The 21,151-nt window shown below is 39.8% G+C and overlaps 1 protein-coding gene across 1 annotated transcript in view; it reads left to right on the top strand.

Annotated features, from left to right (window-relative positions):
* The first annotated feature begins 3,221 nt into the window (after positions 1-3,221).
* MTCL3 (MTCL family member 3) overlaps positions 3,222-21,151 on the top strand; it is a 57,391-nt gene continuing 39,461 nt past the window's right edge. Inside the window, exons 1-4 of the mRNA XM_040474626.1 lie at positions 3,222-3,991; positions 5,906-7,101; positions 7,561-7,785; positions 9,814-9,972. Of these exons, the coding sequence (XP_040330560.1) occupies positions 6,007-7,101; positions 7,561-7,785; positions 9,814-9,972 (1,479 nt within the window). The 5' untranslated portion in view covers positions 3,222-3,991; positions 5,906-6,006. The remainder of the gene's footprint in view (positions 3,992-5,905; positions 7,102-7,560; positions 7,786-9,813; positions 9,973-21,151) is intronic.

Genomic DNA, 21,151 nt, shown 5'->3' with positions numbered 1-21,151 from the left:
TTGTCAATGGTAACTTGATTTTTTTTTACAAAGTGTGTGGATAGCTCCAGCCTGGTATTCAACCCCAAGTTATTGAAGTATCCATTATGGTTTCCCCTATATCCAATCTACATCTTATAAATAATTTCATTTAAAAAAAACCCCATTGAGTGAAGAATAAATCAAGTCAAAGCAATCTAGGCTCATCAGATAAAAGAATGCCCTGATTTTTGCATAACATATTATAATATCCAAAACTTTAGTGACTAGACATTGAATAAAAACCTCACTGACATTTAAGAACAACAAAAAAACTGCATACTAGAACATAAAATATAGGTGGGATTTTCCTTATTTTTCTATAAGTGGATCAAATAAATGTTAAAATATTACTTTTGCAGCTTATTTAACCAATAGTCAGCATATAATAACATAAAAAAAGAGCAAATCCATTTGCCATTAGTAGAATCTTTTCTCTATTATGTCTATGCAGAGGAAGACACTTAGAAACTTTTTTTAGACAGCATGGGGGAATGTAGGAAGTAGAAAAGAAAAACTTAAACTAAAATTTCCTAATGAAGTGTAAAGTAGTTTAGGATGCCATTCTTGTTGGTTTGGCATAATGAGAATTAGCCTACTATATTTATATTAGGTCAGTTTAATTATTGATGAAGAAGGATTTAGGGGTGAGGTAAAGAGTTATTAAGACATTGTTATAAAAATGAATGATTTTGATATTAGGGGAAATTTAATGGTGATTTTAAATATGTATAGCATTTGCATAATAACTAGCAGACTTCTTAAAATTTTCCACTGAGATTAAGATTGACAATGTGGCTATGTTGAAATCAGACATCTGACAGCATTTCGGCTATGATGAGTGCCTAGACACTGGTTTGAATTACCAAGGGTGAATATTCATGAGCATTTATAGAAGTAATGCAACAGAATTTTGAGTATGCAATACCTAACTGCAAACTTACACAACAGCAAATGCATGAGTAACTAAAGCATTATTGTAGAGTAGCAATTTCTGCCATTCACAAAGCAGCCTGAATCCAAGATATGAATTAAACTACTAGTTTTTGGTCACAATGTTAAGTTACAACATGCATATATTTACTTTGAAAAATTGTAGACTAGAAATTAGACTAAACACAATATATAATATGGTGGATAATCTGTTTAGAAGGAAAAATGTGAATCATGATGTTTACAATGCAAGGAGTCTAGGATTCATAAATCATTATCTGAAATGTAGTCCAGAGAACAAATGTGACTTATGACTGCATACATATGTCAGTAAAGGTCAAGACAATAGCATATCTCCAAGGTAAAGTACTTTCTAAAAACAGAGGATGGATCTGAAAATATCACCTTTCTTCTGTCACTTGAAGCCTACGAATAAAAATCCAGCCCCTGTACTAACTATGTGCTAGAGATAATGAGAGAAACAAGAGTATTATTTGAAAACATTTACTACATTTACAATTAATTTTTAGTGTAATTATAGTTAACATATAATATTACATTACCTTGGATGGACAATTATAAAATAACCCAAGACTAACCAAGTGTCCTTAAGAAATTCAAGAATGGGAGAATTTGTGTAAACTAATGTAATAATATCCTGAAAATATGAACAACAATAATAGTTAACATTTAATGAGAGCTTACAGTGCCAGGCACATAGTAGTTATCACTTATAATTTGTTAGGATTAGTACATGTCCCATGCATTGTGATAATAATTACCTTCACCAGGACGCCTGGGTGGCTCAGTCAGTTAAGCATGAGACTTCGGCTCAGGTCATGATCTCATGGTCCATGAGTTCAAGCCCTTTGTCAGGCTCTGTGCTGACAGCTCAGATTTGGATTCTGTGTCCCCCTCTTTCTCTGCCCCCTCCCCACTCATGCTCCATCTCTCTCTCTCAAAAATAAACATTAAAAAAATTTTAATGATATTATTTTATTTGTAAAGATTAATGTGAAAAAATATTTTTATCCAATTTATCCAGTTTGGTTGAATGATACCTGTGGATCTTGGTATTTCTTAAGGAAATTACAACTCAAGTTTGGGTACATAATGACAAATTGTCTACTATAAATTCCAAATAAATTGTGATTGCATTTTACTTTGCTTTTTTTCCCTTTATATTTAGTACCCTAGTTGAGGTCTGAACTATTCATTATAGATGTCACAGATACTGCATTTCCACTTTCAAAAAGTACTCAAAGGATTATATGGAAATTATCCTAATTCCTTTCAATATGCTGGAGCCTCGTTTCTTGTTTTAATCTTTGCATATTTAGCACCTTGGACAGTGCCCAGCATATACTAAGCACTTCTCTATTCTAGAGCAGATGACTACATGAATGTTTTTGTCCTGATACTACATTTGTCTTATAGATGGCTGGAGATACTAATCACCAGGACTTGAACATCTTTTTATTTTGCTGTAATTATGTTACTTGTATGCAAACTACTCCTAAATTGTTTTTATTTTATTTTTAGTGCTAGATGTTACGCTCAGAAAATAAAATGTCTTATACTAAAATTCATGTTAGCATAAAAAATATTAGTTCAATATATTGAGCTCCTTATACCTACAAAATCACATATGACTATGGGAAAATTTTTAAACAAAAAATACCCTTTCTAAAGCAGTGTTTACTTTTATTCTCCTTGAAGATGAGAATCACCAAGTTCACGATGGAATCCTTTGAGGTAGGAGGGAGATCTTCATGCCAACCACCCCCCCCCCCAAAAAAAAAAAACAGGAAAAGAATTTCTATTCGGATTTTTAAAAATATTACTGTGGAACAGTATGGATTAGTGTACATTGTAAAGACATCTATTCTGAATTACCTCCTTCCCCCATGAGTTGCCTTTAATCTCACATTTTATAAACACATTGGATGATTCCCGTTAATCACATGCACTACGGTAAAGATTATGGATGCTAGCAATTACGCCTTGTATTCACAGTTGAAATTAGAACTCAATAAAGGAGAGAAGGAAATGTACCGAGGACAAACCCGTCTGTAAACGATCTCTGTAAAGGGATATATAGTCGGTTTGTACTAAATTGGTCGAGACATCACAAGAGCCCTTTGTCTGTGGGACGGTGGGTCTGGAAACCATTATCTACTGGGGAAAGCGATGTGTGATGACTCCGCCCGGGCTGGGGGTGGGGAGGGTGCACCGCGTGGAGAGCTCTACCGGAATTGAAGTGAGCGAACAAAGAGAACTCCCAGCAGCCGTCCGCCAGCTCCTCGCAGCTGCATCAGGAGACGTCAGTCACGCCAGGAAGGCTGTTCGAATACGCCTCCCTGAGAAAAGAGCTCAAGTAAATAATTGATGGAGATTGATCGGTCCAGGACAAAGCTTTGCAGAAAACCAGTGCATCCGATTTCGAGCGGTTTTGGAATCTTCTGCCAAGTACGGGATATGAGAGCGCAGCACGGACTTTGAGCGCAGCCAAGGATCTTCCATCTCGGGTGTGGCTCCGGCCTTTTTGTCTTCCTGCCACCTCCCCTACCATCCTCCGCCCCCGGCCCGTCCCCGCCTTCTTCTCTTTCCTCTTGAAAGTAGCCTCTCTTTGGTTACTTCTGAGCTATCCTCCCTTGCAATCCCGCCCTCTCCCCTGCCCAGTCCGGTGAGGTCAGCTCATGAATATCAGTGCACTTCCTGGGGAGCGTCTGGCACGGCTTGGTACCTCTCGTGTTCGCCTGCTCGGAGCCGCAGCTCCAACCGAGTCACGGGCCGCGGGAAGTAACCGGCTCTGGGGGCCGCCGAATCTGCACGTTAACGCCATTGTTTGGAGAATTGGGTGTGGAACTGAGGCAAGACAGCCCAAAGTCGTGCTCAGCCAGAAAGTCGCATATAATACCACGAAGTTAAACTTTCCATGTCTTTAAAAGGCATAAAAATAAACCCTGAGGTCGCCGGAAGAACAGAAGGAAAGCGCTGTTCATTTGCATCAACTTCGAAACATCGCGTCTGCTGAGAAGTGAGCAGTTCTTCTGGATTTCTAAAAGGGTGGGGATGAGAGATGGGGTGGGTCGGTGGGCAGATAAAATTTGAGATTAAAATTGTTGGTTTGTGCTCATCCGGGGTTGCGTGGTCGGCTATTTCCACGGGGGAAGCCTTGAAGGGGCACAGCATCTTGTCACTTGTGAGAACCACGTGACAGCGTGGTACCTTTGATTGTGGGAGACGAGTTCCTGGAACCTGAACTTTCTCCTGGGTTAAAGCTGTCTGAGAACCGAGTTTAAACGTTGTCTGGTGGCTCTCAGCTCCGGAGTGATTATGCCTAATACAAAACAAAAATAAGGTTGCTTTGGCAATATAACTTGTTTAGGTGGTCCATATTAGTGTGACCCATGACCATGAACTAGGCCAGACATTCTAGGAGCATGAGGCTCCAGAGAACATATAGAAAATAAGTTGGTGGATAACTTTTCTCCCCCTAATGTCTTCTTTATTCACTATTATTTTTCAAATTGAGTTGGAAGGAGACCCTGAAAAAGAAAGACAGGTGGAGAAGGAAACTTCCAGTAATATTTCTTCATAAAATGAGGAATTGATGCATGTTGACTAAGTTATGATACTTAAAATAGGCCATAACAGGAATAATGCTAGTAAAGTAACTGGCAAGCATCTCCTCTCCTCATCGGAGGAATTTTTTAAAGCAGAACTTTCTGCCTAGTCATACTCTTTTCAGTGTGTTAGAGAGAGATGATATTTCTAAGGAAAAAGCACCAAACTGACTAACTAGGTAGATGGATCACTAGGGAGAAGAACCTCATAAAGCAATGGCTTGCTATTTTCCTGATTTTAAAAGCCAGTGATGGATTTATCTTGTAAAAAAATATATACAATAAGGGTTTATCTTACCACCATGAGTGAGGATGCACCAGGTTTCTGGGGTGCAGGGTCATTCTGTCTCAGAATTTGTCTCCATAGAAGGAACTGGGCACTTTAAAAGTACAACTTTATCTATGATATATAACATGTAATAAGATGCTTAAGAATGAAAATATTTTCTATTTAGCAATTACACTTAAAACCAAAATGACTCACAAAAACTATAAAATTTGGAAAATATAGATGTCATCACCTATAATTTAAGAAATTGTGCAGAGCCACCAATGAACCTTTCCAAAAGTATATATATTTTTTAATTATTTGCCAAAGCTTAAAGAAGAATACCTTTAGGGGTACTAATAACTACACCATATAGGTGATTCTCAATGCCATTACTTTCTTGAAACTGAAGTTGATTTAGAGTCATTCATTACTTTTATTTTAGCTCTAGTCTAAAGGAAAATGGGTGCATTTCTCTAACCAAGAACAACATGAAGAGTTAAAGGTGTCTGAGAAAAGTACCACATATCCACGGAAAATTTTCTCTAGAAGCCTACATCATGACCCTTTTCCTCTAATTGAGAATAATAATTAAATAAAACATTTTCTACTAAACTAGGCTTTAAAATACAGATTGAATGAGGAGGAAATCCAAAGTTAAAAAAGGGGATTCACCTTTAACATGTGGACACCTCCTTTTCCTTCTGAAGCTTTTGCCTGACTTTATCCCCTAACCTTTCTCTCCCCTAAATCTCCCTTCCTACCAATTCCTTTCTGATCCATATCTCAGCGTTGCCAGACCTGCAACCATGAGAATGTTACATTAAGCTGCTTTCAGATCGTCACCATTTTACTGAGATGGAATTAAATGGAGATGGCGCCTCCCTGGGCAAAATGAGAATTGACAATTCTGCACCTATTTCTGAAGTCGGGGTTTCTATTAAGTGCTTTTAAAATCTCATTATTTTCTAGGACTTCTCTTTTCTAGGGAAATCACCCTTTGCTCTGTAACAATGCAGACATGTTGTGTGCTTCCCTTCTTTTGTTTCTACCCCAGATTAGAAAGGAAGGTTGGAGGACTTGAGGAGGGAAGAGAATGAGAATGATCTGGTGATGGACCATTCTAAATCTCATCTGATAGACTCTTCCTAGACCGCCATGAGTCAGCCACCGACGGGGGGCGCTGCCCCTGCCACAGCTACAGCTTCTGCCGCCACCTCTGCCACTGAGGCTCGCCTGCACCCAGAGGGCAGCAGCAGAAAGCAGCAGCGTGCACAATCACCTGCTAGACTAAGGGACAATTCGGTCCGGCAGACAACTACGACCACCCGGTCCCCTGTGGGGACCGGCACTAAACTCAATTCTGTTCGACTGCAGCAGCTGCAGCAGCAGCAAGGCAACAAGACCGGGAGCCGCTCGGTGCCTCCGGCCAGCGCCCGCGGAGGCGGAGGCGGGGCGGAGAAGGCTGCGCCCCTGGCGCCCAAAGGGGCCGTGCCGGGAGCTGTCCATCTCGCGGCTGGTGCTGAAGCGGCCCCCGCGGCGACCCTGGCCCCGGTGGGCGGCAGGAGGCCTGGCCCGACGGAGGAGCCTCCCCGGGAGCTAGAGCCCGTGTCCGCTAAACTCGGGGAACCCCCTCCGCTAGGGGAAGGAGGAGGAGGGGGTGGGGAAGGAGGAGGAGCCGGCAGCGGCTCCGGGGAAAGGGAGGGGGGCGCTCCGCAGCCGCCGCCGCCGCCGCCCAGGGGCTGGCGAGGGAAAGGCGTACGAGCTCAGCAGAGGGGCGGCAGCGGCGGGGAGGGGGCCTCCCCTTCACCATCCTCCTCTGCGGGCAAAACCCTAGGCCCCGGCAGCAGAAACTCCGGAAGCGGTGTTGTGGGGGGTGGCAGCGGTGGCGGAGGGAGCTACTGGAAGGAAGGATGTCTGCAGTCTGAGCTCATCCAGTTCCACCTCAAGAAAGAGCGGGCGGCAGCGGCGGCAGCCGCGGCTCAAATGCACACTAAGAACGGCGGCAGCAGCACCCGCAGCTCCCCGGTCTCTGGCGCCCCTGCCATTTGCGAGCCTCTTGCAGTCCCTTCCGTCTCCCCAATGGCGGCGGCAGCGGAGGGCCCCCAGCAGAGCGCAGAGGGCAGCGCAACTGGAGGGGGCATGCAGGCGGCGGCGCCTCCTTCGTCGCAGCCGCACCCGCAGCAGCTCCAGGAGCAGGAAGAAATGCAAGAGGAAATGGAGAAGCTCCGAGAGGAAAACGAGACTCTCAAGGTGAGAAGGGTGGGGGAACCCGGCTGGGGGAGGGGAGGTGTGGGCTTTGGAGGATTAGGGCGTGTCTCGCGAGGGTGAGAGGCTGTTAACATGTTAGGGAGCCTTAAAGACGGAAGGGAACAGGAAATGAGAGGAGGGGGTTCCTAGGCCTTTTCCAGATTTAAAGCAGCCTAAGATCAGTAGCCTTAGGTTTCATTTAAATCCAAATTTGGTCCTTCGTTTCTCTAATTATCATGGGTTGTCCCACTTTTTCATGGAGAGAGGTTGAGTAGGAGAGCTGGGGAAGGCCCAAAGAAGGCCCGTTTTTGTAGTTTCTTCTTCATGCAGCTCTGTCACTCCTGTCTTATGGAGAGGGGGCAATAAAACAGAGAATTTGGAGTTGGCATGGGGTGTACACTTTACATGTCCGAGTGCCGGGGGGCGAGGTTAATTTTGACCCGCGGCCTGTCACCGCTTCAGAACGAGATTGATGAGCTGAGGACCGAGATGGACGAGATGAGGGACACTTTCTTCGAGGAGGATGCCTGTCAACTGCAGGAAATGCGCCACGAGTTGGAGAGAGCCAACAAAAACTGCCGGATCCTGCAGTACCGCCTCCGCAAAGCCGAGCGCAAAAGACTCCGCTACGCGCAGACAGGGGAAATCGACGGGGAGCTGTTGCGCAGCCTGGAGCAGGACCTCAAGGTCTGCAGCGCTGGGGCTGGGAGGCGCGGGGTAGGGGCAGCAAGTGGGGACCTCTTTGCTATGAAAGGCCTTCAGTGGTCATTGGCAAAGACACGGAGTTTCGCAGCGCTGACCACAAAGTATCAAGTTCCGGGCAGGGGAAGGGAAAGAACAGACCAGTGGTTCTGAGGGGTCTAGGGTGTGTGGAGTGCCTCGCGGAGAGCGAGCTCTGGGAGCTTTCTAGGGAGTCCCGGCGACTCTTCCAGAGACGGTGGCAGAGGGCGTCTCCCCTCCCCCCCAGCAGAAACGCGGGTGTGGCAGAGCGCAGGCTCTGGCGTCGACCTGGCCTCCAGAGGCTGTCTTCCAAGTAAAGGCCAGGTGAAATCGAGAGCAGCGGGATGTAGACTCCTGCGGAGAGAGGAATTAAAGCCCAGAATAGGAACAGCATTGGGACGATATCGGAGTTAAGGTCTCTCTCAGCAAGTCTCCCTAACCTCCTTCCTTTCTGTACTCACCACTTTGCTAACTCCCTGAAAAGAAACCTGTCCCACTTGCCGCCCCTTTTGGAAAAGTAAAGAGTGCAGTAAGTGAAAGAACCTCGTTTTTAATATGAAGTTGTTCCTTTAGAATTTCCCCCAGTGGAGAAATTTTAACCTTGAAATAAGTTTTGTAAGTAGATGAGGTCTGTTCAGTTCAGTTTGACTGTAGGCAGATCCATTGACAATGCAAACCCAATGTTATCTTCATAACCTTGGACCACCAAACATAATTTTAATTATGTTAACCTCATCAATATATAAAAATCAAGTGTAATTTTCCTATGTTTTAAAGAAAGATGTGAGAAAACATTTAATGAAAGTCATTGTATTATTTCTTTTTGTTTTTTCTTTTTCTTTTCCTATCATTTGTTGAGTGCTCACTATGTCCCAAGTACGGTGGGAAGCATTGTTATATACATTAACATTAGTTATCTATCTAAATGTTAGCTCAAGATTAAAAAAAAAAAAAAAAGCACCCATGAGGTTAGGATTAGTAATCCTATCATCATGTTATACAGTAGCTGAACCTTTTACAGAGGTTATAAGTGCCCAGTCCCTACCCATGGATATAGGCTAGTAGGTGGCCAAGCTGTCTCCTCACCCAGTATAAAACCACAGTCTATGTCCTGAGCCACTACATCATACTACACCATAGGGTTTTGTTCCAAACCCTAAATTTCCAAGATAATCTCAAAACAAAAGGCAAAAAGGTACACTGTAATCAAAAAACAAAAACAAAAACTTAATCTCAAGGACTGACATATTTCTTAAAAGTAAGCACCTGACATTATAGGATTAAAATTCAGGTCCCACTCCCACTAGAAAACTTTGTTTTCTAGTTTTTAAAAAAAACTCCTTAATGTTTACTCATTTTCGAGAGAGAGAGAGAAAGAGCAGGGGAGGTGCAGAGAGAGAGGAATACACAGAATCCAAAGCAGGCTCCAGACTCTGAGCAGTCAGCCCAGAGCCCTCCACTCGGGGCTCAAACTCAGGGACTGCGAGATCATGACTTGAGCTGAAGTCAGACACTTAACTGACTAAGCCACCCAGGCACCCCCGTTTTCCAGTATTTAAAATGAGTGATAATGGAAACATCTTGTTTTGTTGTAGAATTAGAGGAGATATGTGAAATTTTTATACACATCATAAAGCACGATTGAACATCTATTACCATGGTGTAGTGTAGAGGTTGAGGAAACAGAGTGGAGAGCCAGACTACTTGACCACTTGTTAGCTGTGTGACCTTGAGCGTATTACTTCACATCTCTGAGACTCACTTTCCTCACCTGTGAAATAGGAATAATAATAGTACTTATCTCATGGGATTGTTGTGAGGGTTAAATAATTTATATATGTGAATGACTTATATGTAAAGCATCTGGAAAGATGCCTGGTATAGTATAGAAACTATTTGTGTATTGGCTTTTAGTACTTTTAATGTGAGTATAAGTTTAGCTCACTTATTGTACTGTCTTTAACTATATTTTATTGTTAAAACTCTTCAATTTAGGTTGCAAAGGATGTATCTGTGAGACTTCACCATGAATTGGAAAATGTAGAAGAAAAGCGAACCACAACAGAAGATGAAAACGAAAAACTGAGGCAACAGCTTATAGAAGTTGAGATTGCAAAACAAGCTTTACAGAATGAACTGGAAAAAATGAAGGAGGTTAGTATTTGATTATCTCATGGTATGCAACATATATATTTAGCTTTTTTTTTTAAGTTTATTTATTTATTTTGAGAGGGGGAGAGAGAAAATGTGAGCAGGGGAGGGGGAAGGATCCATGAGATCATGACCTGAACCAAAATCAAGAGTGGGACGCCTAACCAACTGAGCCACCCAGGTGCCCCCATATATATGTAGTTCTTTACAAAAGAATCCCCAGGACTAAAATGACTGTTAAAATAATTCTGTTTTTTAATGATTATAGAACAGTTCATTGTTCTCACCCAATATGCTAACAGATACATGATTTCATACTAATTAATAATTAGCAAAGGAAAACTGACCTCAGGCCTGCCTCTTGTGTAAAATATATGAGCTCTGACTGAGGTTTCATCCTGTCATCCAAATTTGTGTTAAAGAAGTTACACAGCTATACCAGACACGCAGGATGTCAAAAGTATGAAGGACTAAGCCTTGTGTTAGTTGAGAGGAAGAACTGGTCCTGTGATTATTAATGAGTTCATAGAACCACAGACTTTTGGGCTAAAAAGACCATAAAAAACCATTGAATCGAATTGAGTCAAATCATTGCTTCAATCCTCTTTATAACAAAGCCCCCAAATGATCTAATGCTTAAAACATCTCTTGCGACTAACCTTTAAGATCTTTTGCAGTATCCAATTCTGTCACAGTGTATCTCTGTTTAAAGGTTTTCTTTGTTTTGAGTTGAAATCTATTTCATTGTAACATTAGCCAATTCATCTTAGTTGTTTCTCTTTGGTATAGAAGAGTCAAGAGTTCTCTTCCACATTAGGTGTTTGAAGTTTCTACCATATTTCTCCTAGATCTTCTCAAAGAACAAAACTAGTATCAAAGGAAATAAATCGGAGGAAGAAAGACACAGAAAAGATTTATGAAGAAGTAATTAGCTTTGTGATTAGTAGCAATTTGAATTAAAATAATATTATTTGAAAACCGTCTGAGAATGCAGTGCATTTGTGGAAGCTATTATTGAGCATTAGCTGATACACATGTGGTCCTCTGGACATTTCCCTCTGCTTAACTGTGAAGAATTTAAATGAAAATCTGAATCTTTCCATGGACTAAATGAGATATTGTACCTTTCATTGCTATGCTTATGTCAAAATGGTATAAATATATATTTACCATGTAACAGTGAAAATAATCAAGTCTGCTTAAGGTCAAGGGCATGCCTGCGTGGCTCAGTCGGTTAAATGACATACTCTTGATCATCTTGGCTAAAGCCATGATCTCACGGGTTTGTGGGATCGAGTCCTGAGTCGGACTCTGTGCTGAGAGTGAGAAGCCTGCTTGAGATTCTCTCTCTCCCTCTCTCACTGCCCCTTCCTTCCCTATCTCTCTCTCTAAAGACATAAACTTAAATAAAATATGTCAGGAATTTGTAGAAGATGGTTTCAGTGGGGTAAACTATTTTGTGATCTAAGTTTCTACTTGTTGTTATATTATCCTGATTTTAAACATTTTTTAACATGACAAATTAGGGGAAAACTATTTTAATGATATATAATTCTTGGTTAATGCCTAAGGATGGTTGTATGCTCCAATATGGAAGCTGGGAGCCATGTGACTATCTTCACCAATAACCAATGGAGCGATTTTAAAAGGTTTCTAACTTGCCTCAGTTTATTCAGTTGTAAAATGTTGTTTTAATGATTCTCAACATCTCCTGAAGCTATCATGACTTTTATCATCAAATCCAGAACATTATCTTTAAAGAGTAGCATAGATTTTTTTTCCTGAAGTTAAAAGATCAAATATGAAATTATATATGTACAAGTATATGTTTCTTAAACAATAATGTAGAGTTGAAATGTGTCAAAAAATGAAAGTTTAATTTGCAGGAAAAAAAAAATGAAGTAGGTGACTATGTTAGTTTGCTAGGGCTACCGTAAAAAAACACCACGACACGTTGTGTGGTATAAACAATAGAAATTTGTTTTCCTCACTGTTTTGGAAGCTGAAAGTCCAAAATCAAGGTGTAGGTAGGGTTTACTCCTTCTGAAGTCTGTGTGGAAAGGATCTGTTCCAGGCCTGTCTCCTTGTAGATGGTCATCTTTATGTTCACACTGCATTCTCCCTATATCTATGCCCAAATTTCCCCTTTTCTGGACGCCAGTCGTTGTAGATTATGGCCCACCTAATTTTAGGTTGTACATTGTAGATTGATTGCTTCTGTAAAACCCTATCTCCAAATAAGGTCACATTCTGATATACTTAGGGTTACAGCTTCAGCATGTGAATTGAGGAGATACAATTCAACCACAGCAATTAAACAAAGGAAAGAGAAAGTTCTTTCTTCTTATAGGAAAGCAAAGAGAAAGTTCATTGTCAGTTCCATTAGGCTTCAAGTCAGAACAAACTTCATTTGATTACTAAGTATAAAAGAGAATTACTTTGTGATTTGATATCATGTAAATGTTTTTTAGTGAAGATCTGGAAAGTTGGATTTAAGAATGGTATAAGAGCTTTCTGATTTTATTCTGTTTCCAGAAAAGGGGGAAATGCCTATAGACTGCTGTCCATTAGCCAGACACATGGGACCTCTTCCATTGTAAATAAAGCCAAAATAATCTGGCTACCAAGGAGAAGGGCTGGAACCTGAGAATGTCCTCAGGAAAATCATTATAAAAATACATTTCCTTGATTCTGTTCCCTATGCTTTGCCTTATAACTATTTCCTCCTTCAGGGCTCTAACTCTGATTTGGGAAAACAGTCTTACAGCACCAAGCAATGTGGGTATAAGTTCATGCCAAAAAGGAAACTCACATTCTCTTGGAGTTATAAAAGCCAAATCCAATCCCTAATTGGAAACTACAACAAGAAAAGTATAAGGAATGTAGGAACATATATTGGGGATGTCAGCATTTAAAGTAACCTTTTATTAAAAAGATGGGCTCTGGGGCGCCTGGGTGGCGCAGTCGGTTAAGCGTCCGACTTCAGCCAGGTCGCGATCTCACGGTCCGTGAGTTCGAGCCCCGCGTCAGGCTCTGGGCTGATGGCTCGGAGCCTGGAGCCTGTTTCCGATTCTGTGTCTCCCTCTCTCTCTGCCCCTCCCCCGTTCATGCTCTGTCTCTCTCTGTCCCAAAAAATAAATAAACGTTGAAAAAAAAAAAAAAAAAGATGGGCTCTAAACTAGCATTCCCAGTTTGAGAAGGTGGGTGGCAGTCAGGAAAACATAGAAATAGAGAGGAAGGACAAGAGAGTGGAAGATAAATATCTGGGGGATTCTAAATGTAATAAAGGAAAAATGGAAAGTATCCTGGCAGGAAAGTTCTGTAATCATTTATCTGAGGTTGACATTCATAGTGTCTAGAAAAGTGTCAGGAATAGAAAAGGTAGTTTTATTTGGAAATCAAAGGTAGTTTCATTAAAATGGGATGTTTGTAATGGTAACTTTGTTATCTGCCAAGAAGATGAATATTGAATATGAATATTGAAACTGAGTTTCAGTAATAAGTGGCTCACTTTGTGGGGTAGGAGGTGTGAGTTTGAAGCCTAACTTGGCCTCGTATAACTGTGACAGCTTCAGTTAATCATCTGCTTCCTTGGTTGTAAAATGAAAACATATTCAAGTCCTTGGATAGGGTTAAACACACAACTGTCATCCCTTTGTGGCATTCTAATCAGTGGAGAAAATAGAATCAGGCCAAGCTTTGCATTATGAAGAAAAGACAAAAGTTATGGAGTAAATTATAAAATGGTAAGTAGGATATACTTGAGAGAAGCAATCCTCTAACTCCCAGTTTTTAGTTTCTTATATGGAGTCATATAGATGTTGAACTGCGCAACTGGGACCAATAGGCCATCTGCTGGAGTTTGGAAACCATTTACTAAGAGTTTAATTGGCTTCAAGGGTTTTGACCAATTGCTCTCAAGGCTAGTGGTTGCACAAGGTCCTGTGCACCTGCTCACATCCATCTGCTTATCTTCTTCCTCTGAGAGTATGGAGTAGGCACTGGGGGGTAAGAAGAGTTGTGTAGAGGCAGGATAGACATAATTAGTTGAGTCTACTGCAACTCATTGCTTGTATTGAAACAGTTGGTTGTCTGCCAACTGCAAACAAGAGGGACCTCTTAGGATGCTGCCTTAGAATCTTAATGGTATTTTCATCCGATTACAAAACATTGATTGCTACTAGCTCTATGCTTTCTTGCAGTAGAAAAATGCCTTTCTTTTATATAACCTGGCAAAAATGATGGTCTTTCAGCATCACAAACACTCAGAGACTGGTTTTTGCAAAAGTTTTTTCATGGAAATTATGAATAGCTTGCAGTTTGAATTCCTGGACAGGTTAATGTACAAATAGCATAAAGTGAGGAAGGATATGGAGAAAGCTCTGTGTGGCATGGGTCTCTGCTACAGTTAATGGGAGGTCACTGTCCTTCATGAAGTCCTTCTGCTGTAGGAAGAAACTTTGCTTTGAGAGCTTTGAAACACTGTTCTCTTCCGAAGGGAGGGGTCTTCTCATGTCACCTTTAAGATCTGACACTTGGAAAAGCATTGATGACAGACATTTGAGGGAAAAAATAAGCAGTAGAGACCTTTGAAGATGGAAAGGAAGAAAGACTGAGATAATGATGACAAATGTTTATTTGATCTTTTTACTTTAAGAATCTATACTCTTTGTAATGTTTTGTCCCTTAACCTCATGCAAGTCTTAAAGTAATCTTCTTAACTTTTCCTGGTCTTTGCTCTAGAGGGCTCTTAACTTGCCTACTGCAATAGCACTATCTATCTTGGGACTTTTATTTTCTGTGCACTTGGTTAATATATCCTATCTATTACAATGAACTCTCATTCTAGAACACAAAAATAATTGGTACCATAAATTTCAACAGTAGCCTCTCTCTCTCTCTCTCTCTCTTTTTGAAAAGAATATGTCTGCTCAGACTCTCTTTATGGACAGAACACTTTAATAAACAAATGCTTGTCTTGCACATTTACCATTGCCTATTTATTTTCTTATATAAAATAATGAATTGAGTATAACTTTACTTGGTTTTGGTAGGGCATGTTTATCTAAGTTATAAAGTGCAAAAAAAAAAAAAAAAGCTGGGTGATAAATCAGCAAAGACGCAGCCCTTTAAGGGGGAATTTCTTTGGCATTCAAATATTTTTCCCCTGGTTCTGTGAGTTATAATTTGAAAAATAGAAGAACAGTCATTGACCTTTTTAAATGAAATTACCATAAATATTTTTAAATGTATCAATTAAACACTATTACTTTAGTCACATGTTTTCAGAGGTGGTAGTTTGTTGAATAACACAGGAATGAATAATACAGACTAAATTAAAAGCAAAAAATAATATGCCAGGTAAACAGAGGAAAGTTCGTTTTCCAGGTTACTGTATGTCGTGACTGTATTTTCAAAGTCATATTTATTTAGGACTCATAAACTCCTTTGGATTTTTTTTTTTTTTCATGAAATTGCATATGCAGCTGTATGCACAGTGAAGTGATTCCCAGGACTCGGTCCTATGTAAATGGCTCTTTTCTCTCACTGGGATGCCAGGCTCCCAGCAAAAGCAAAGTAGTATACACAGATAAGAAAATCAATGTTGGTGGAGTATTTTGTGAGACATACAGAACTTTTATTGGAAACTTCAAATTTCTGTATATTTATGTGAAGAGCACAAGGGTTTCAAAGCTTGGAAAGTAAAGGTTCTTCCTACAGCCAGTTTGTGTGTTGGCTGGAATTTTGCACTTCACATTCTTGAAACAGTAGGGCACTGTATGAATATAAGTCTTACCTAATTAGGCATCTCCTTTTGGTTACATATTAGGTTCCCATTTCAAATATCTACTAAGTTCAATGTTTGCAATGGCATGGCTTCACAGAAAATGTTCAATAAATGCATGTTGAAATGTTTGTTGCATTTGCTGATAAACCATATTGATGAGAGCTAAGCCTCCAGCCGTGGACTCTGCCAGTTTAACAGGGGTCCTGGGGCTCTAGGCTGGACTTTGAGTGATCTGCATGTAAGAGATGAGCAGCTTACATATGTTTAAATATCTCCATGGGGCTACTTTAGCTACACAGGTATTAAAGAGTTGTTCACCTCTCTGACTTCTTTCTCCCACCTACCTTAAAAAGGAATTTGAAATGGTTCTCAAAAAAATCATAACTGTTGCAATCAGGGTTTAAAATTTTGGTCAAGTAAGAATTCTGGGAAGATGAGGAAACACTTACTCCAAGAGGTATGCATTGCTGGGAAACAGCTCTGAGTTTAAGAGCAATCAAGGCAGGGAGAGAGATATTGAAAGTAATTCTTTCCTAACTGTGACTGGATATGGAGGCAATACCAAGTTTCATAGCAGGTCTTCAGAGCAATCATGAACAAACTTAATCATAAACAGACCTCACAGGACAACCAGTGGATGGCTGAGCCTTCATAACAACTGTCAATTTTCATTTATAGAATAAATAAACTAAGAATTATAGTTTTGCAGAAAATAAAATTTAGACATCTTGTCATTAGCTGTGAATTTGAGTGTGGCTTGTTAGAAAGCACATATGTCATGAAGTCTAGAAACTGACTTTGAAGCCCACTTCCCATACCCTGTGACTTTGAGCAAATATCTTGAAATTTATAGGCTTCGGTTTCTTTTTTCATAAATGTTGAAGTTAAACTAAATACTCTCAAAGGCTCCTGTGAAAATGTCATTTTCTGATTTGTCATTTACTCATCTCTGTTCTCCCCGTTTTATTTATAGCCAGGTATGCCAGTCTGTTTCACTACTATTATTTTATTACTATAATTATTTTCTTTCATTTATTCAACCAACAGATATTTATTGAATAGTAACGTATTACCCACTGTAGTATGGCCTACAGACACCACAGAGGATACAAAGATACAGATATCAGGGTGTTGCATTACACAGACTTTGTACTAAATGAGTACTGTCATCAGTGAAACATCCAAACGTTTTTATTTTGCTATTATTGAAATAATATGATTTTCCTGAAGGTGAAAGTCTTTATGTTTCCAAAAACATAATAAAAAACTCTTTGAGATCATTAGGCCTTTGTATGTGTGTGACAGACAAAACCCTCATGTAGAACGGATCCCCATTAAACAAGGTCTTTTCCTTACGGGACTCTGATGGGTGTAGCTGTGACCTAACTGGTTCCTGTGATGCCTATAGTTTTGGGGGCTGTGGTTAACACTATTCCCTACCACTCCCCGCAACCTTGGCTGCCTGATAAGGGCTGTGCTTCTAGTGGTGGAGAAAATAGCGTCTGCTGTCTGTCTCAGCAAACCTTTGATGTGACTTTAACTTAGCAAACATTTATTGAGTGTGTATATATATTACGTATAACAAGATAACAGTGTAACTATGAGGGTAGTCTCTACCTGAAGTTAATTACTTATAGAAGGTGTACTTTGACAATATTTACACATATACATTACTGTACTGAATACTTTGATGTTCGTGATCTCAGAAGGGGAAACTCTTATAAGTAGATGAGGCCAACACCTGTTTTGTTCACTGTGGCACCCTCAACAACCACTTCAGTACCTGGCATGTAATCAGACCACATTCTTCTGTAATACTATAACAACTGTTATTCCATATTTAATTTTTATATATCTTTTTCCCACTCTAGACTGCAAATCCCTTGGGAGTAAGAACCGAATCTTGTCTTACTCATCATAGTGTCCACAACAACCAGAAATTGTTGACACAAAGTTGATAAGCGCTAAATAATTTTGAATGAGAGAATGTAGTTAGGAGAGGTGTTTCGTGGAGAGAACAAGAACTATGGCTCAGAAACAAGGCTTTTTTTGTGGGGCTTAGTATAATACAAACACGCTACAAAGGAGCTCCAGCCTCACCCTGCTTCCAGAACTAGAGATCTCTTGATACTGGTATCTCTTAGAAACTTCTAGTCCTCTACCATGCTTCTCCCAAACCCCAGTAATTCCCCAGAAACAACAAGTCTTCCCTAAAACAAGGTCTTATAGGCTTGTCAGGATGGGGAATGAGTACAAGGGCTCAAAAACGACAGGACAACTCTGACACCCTAGACCTCAGCTCTGCATCTGACTTCTGTATCCTTTGGTGAGACAATATGAAATGCCACTTTACAGAGTAAGAGAAGGCTGCAGGTCTTGTCATTCCCAAACTATTTGCTTTAAATCTTCAGTGTTGGGATAGTCAATTTAGCAGTTAATTTGACTGGAGAACTAAGGAAAATTACCCCAGGGCCGCCGCTACCATTGATGAGTGCCAATCACTGTGCCAGATATTGTAGGTATAGTTATGTTGCTAACAGTTTCATTTTAGAGATAAACACTCAAAGCTCAACAAGGCTAATGGCACTAGTAAGCTGGCACGGTCCATACTGATCCCCCTGCCTCCAAGCCCATGGTCTCCATCGGCCAGTGCTGCACAACTGCACTATTGGGACTCAGAGTCCCCTCCGCATAGCCACTTCTATCTTCCTGACCCACAAACGACATGCCTTCTTTAGAGACCTCGATTCTCCTAGAATCTCCAAGTCCTGAATCTCTCGCACACATTTAGAAAATGCATGGAGCAAGGACTTCCAAAGTATCTAAAGGGAAACTCTATTTTATCCTAAAGAAAGGAAGTCTTTGGAGAGAACAAAGAAACTGGGACCATAGGTCTAAAAAATGTGTTTTCAGGTCTGTTGATGCTGTCTCTTCTTTTTATAGACTTAATACGTGTGTTATTTCAGATAAGTCACTTAATAGCTGACTCTCAATTTAATCACCTCTTAAAGGAAAATAAATATTTTCCCTAGGCAACCCATTCACAAGGGCAACAGAAGATAATATGTGTGGCGTGCTTTATAAACCGTAAGATCGTGTGGACGTCAGACGTTCTTGTTATCACATAGTTCTAGATGAGCTGATTAAAACTTAACTCTGCGAGAGAATGTTTAAATCCATGAGAGTGAAATTTTGGATTTACCCAGGAGTCTAATTCTTTTACAGTGGGCTTAGAAACACTTTTCCTTTCTCTTTCCCCATGAATGTGTATGACCGTGAAGTTCCTCTTTATAGGTCACTTCACTGTAGAGCCATTCTAACTTCTATGTATCCTGTTTTGTCTTCCACAAGACATGTCCTTAGTCCTTACTGCTTCACCATCCAGGACCTTACATTTGCAGAGGTCTCAAGGGAGGTGCAAACAATGCAGTTACACTGTCTGCCCCTGCACTCACCAACGGGACTGACCACTGATTTGTCTGGATAAATGCCTCTCCTACCTTTGCTGCTCTATAAATATTTTTCTTACAGAGAAACATCTTAGCAGAGAGAGGAGGGCTATTGTATTCAGGTTCAAGATACTTTAGATTGCTTTGTGTGTTTTAGTGACTCCACAGCTAAATTCTATGCTCTCTGAATTTAAGAACTGTATTTCTATTTAATTCACACACAAAGACTGCTATAGATACAAAAACTGTAAATGCTTGGCCAAGAGAAGAGGTGTTTAGGAAGATATGATTGCTGTCAGAGGAGCTCATCTTTAGCCCTTAAATTAGAATTTACTCGGTTCCTTTGTTTTCCAATACTTGTGTTACATTGGAGTAAATATACCATGTAATTTCGCTGTATATTAGGAAGTATTTTCCAAATTGAAAATTCAGTTATATCTTGAAGATTTTAGACTTCATTGCATTTTAATGGAAATACAATCACTTATTTGATGTCTCCATTCTAATTCCATTTTTACATTTCAGGGTCAGTTAAACTGATCTTTATCCAGATGGTAAATGACATTTGGAGATGACATTTAAAGATGTCATTTAGCTTCTCTCCTGACATTTTCCATTTTATGCTTATATATTTCACTTAATGGGCTCATTTATATTCAGTGTGATTCAACTCAGAACTCCTTAAAATTAAAAATTCAAAGTATTCTATATTCATCTGCTGGCTAGCTCAGTTATTTCCAATTTGTCTAGCCAATTAATCATGGTGGTAAGTGGTTAATAAAATTAACTACATTATTTTTTCTTTCCTTCACAAAGTAAGCGTTCTTACCATTACATTGGCCAGCAACCTTGAATAATAGCAGAAATAACTAGACAGCCCAATTGATTATTGTATTCAAGTGCATAATGAGTGGCTAATATGTTGGTATGTGGTTGTATCCACCACGCCCTCGCATATAGAAGAAAAGATTTTCATTGAACTTTATCAAATGGTAGCCACCTGTGTGTATTCAAGAGGATCTGTTTTATGTAAAGTATTGTTTTTCAAGGATAAAATACAGCTTTCAGGTTCATTTCTTTAGAGACATGGCTACATTTAAAATAGAATAATTATGTTCTACAATGATTTGGAAGGTAGTTATTCTGTTATTACTTCCACTAGTATTAACCCTAAGGGTTTTTTGAGGTTTTTTTTTTTTTTTTTTTTTTTTGGTAATACATGTATGATTCTCAATTTTCTCAACTACTAAAATCAAGAATAAAATAAGGAATTAAGAGTTATTTCAGTTAGCCCAACCCCTTGGATTACTGTCTGATCTTTGTTAACATAGGATTATAAGATAAGATTGTTACTATTATTTATTGTTACAGTATATAGTTTGAATTTAAAGAATGTCTTTTGCTTCATATGTAATTCAAACAATATACATTCAGTTTCAATACTTAACTATCAATGATTTTAAACTACAACTAAATTTCTGAAACCTCAGTTTTAAATAATCTTTAATTGATTAGGTAATGATCTTGAATTTTTTTTTAAACAGCAAAAGTTTGTAGAGGATATACTTTTTCTGAGTTTTTGTACTTTTGAAAAGACCCTTGGTACTTTTGACCTCACACAGGAATGACAAGATGGCATTACTGAGTCAACATTTTTTCTTTTCACATCATACACTCTGCTCCATTATCTTCTGGCATTTGTTTTGGAGTGAAGAAATATGAGACTAGTCTGACTTTGATTCCTTTGTGGGTCAGATTGTTTCCTCTCTACATATTTATGGATATTTTGTCTTTACCCTTTCTATCAATCAGGATCCTCCAGTAGATGGATCATGTAAATAAGATTACTCACAGTGGTGTGGGCAGGATTAAGGGAACATGCTCTTAATTTGGGCTGGTGAGGCATTCAGAGAAGACTGGCAACACATAGAAACCATCACCACCT

Source organism: Herpailurus yagouaroundi, unplaced genomic scaffold (assembly GCF_014898765.1).
Source record: "Herpailurus yagouaroundi ecotype Mexico unplaced genomic scaffold, PumYag 139, whole genome shotgun sequence".
Classification (NCBI taxonomy): Eukaryota; Metazoa; Chordata; class Mammalia; order Carnivora; family Felidae; genus Herpailurus; species Herpailurus yagouaroundi.
The sequence above is the reverse complement of the archived record's forward strand: the minus strand, read 5'-3'. Positions and strand labels throughout refer to the sequence as shown.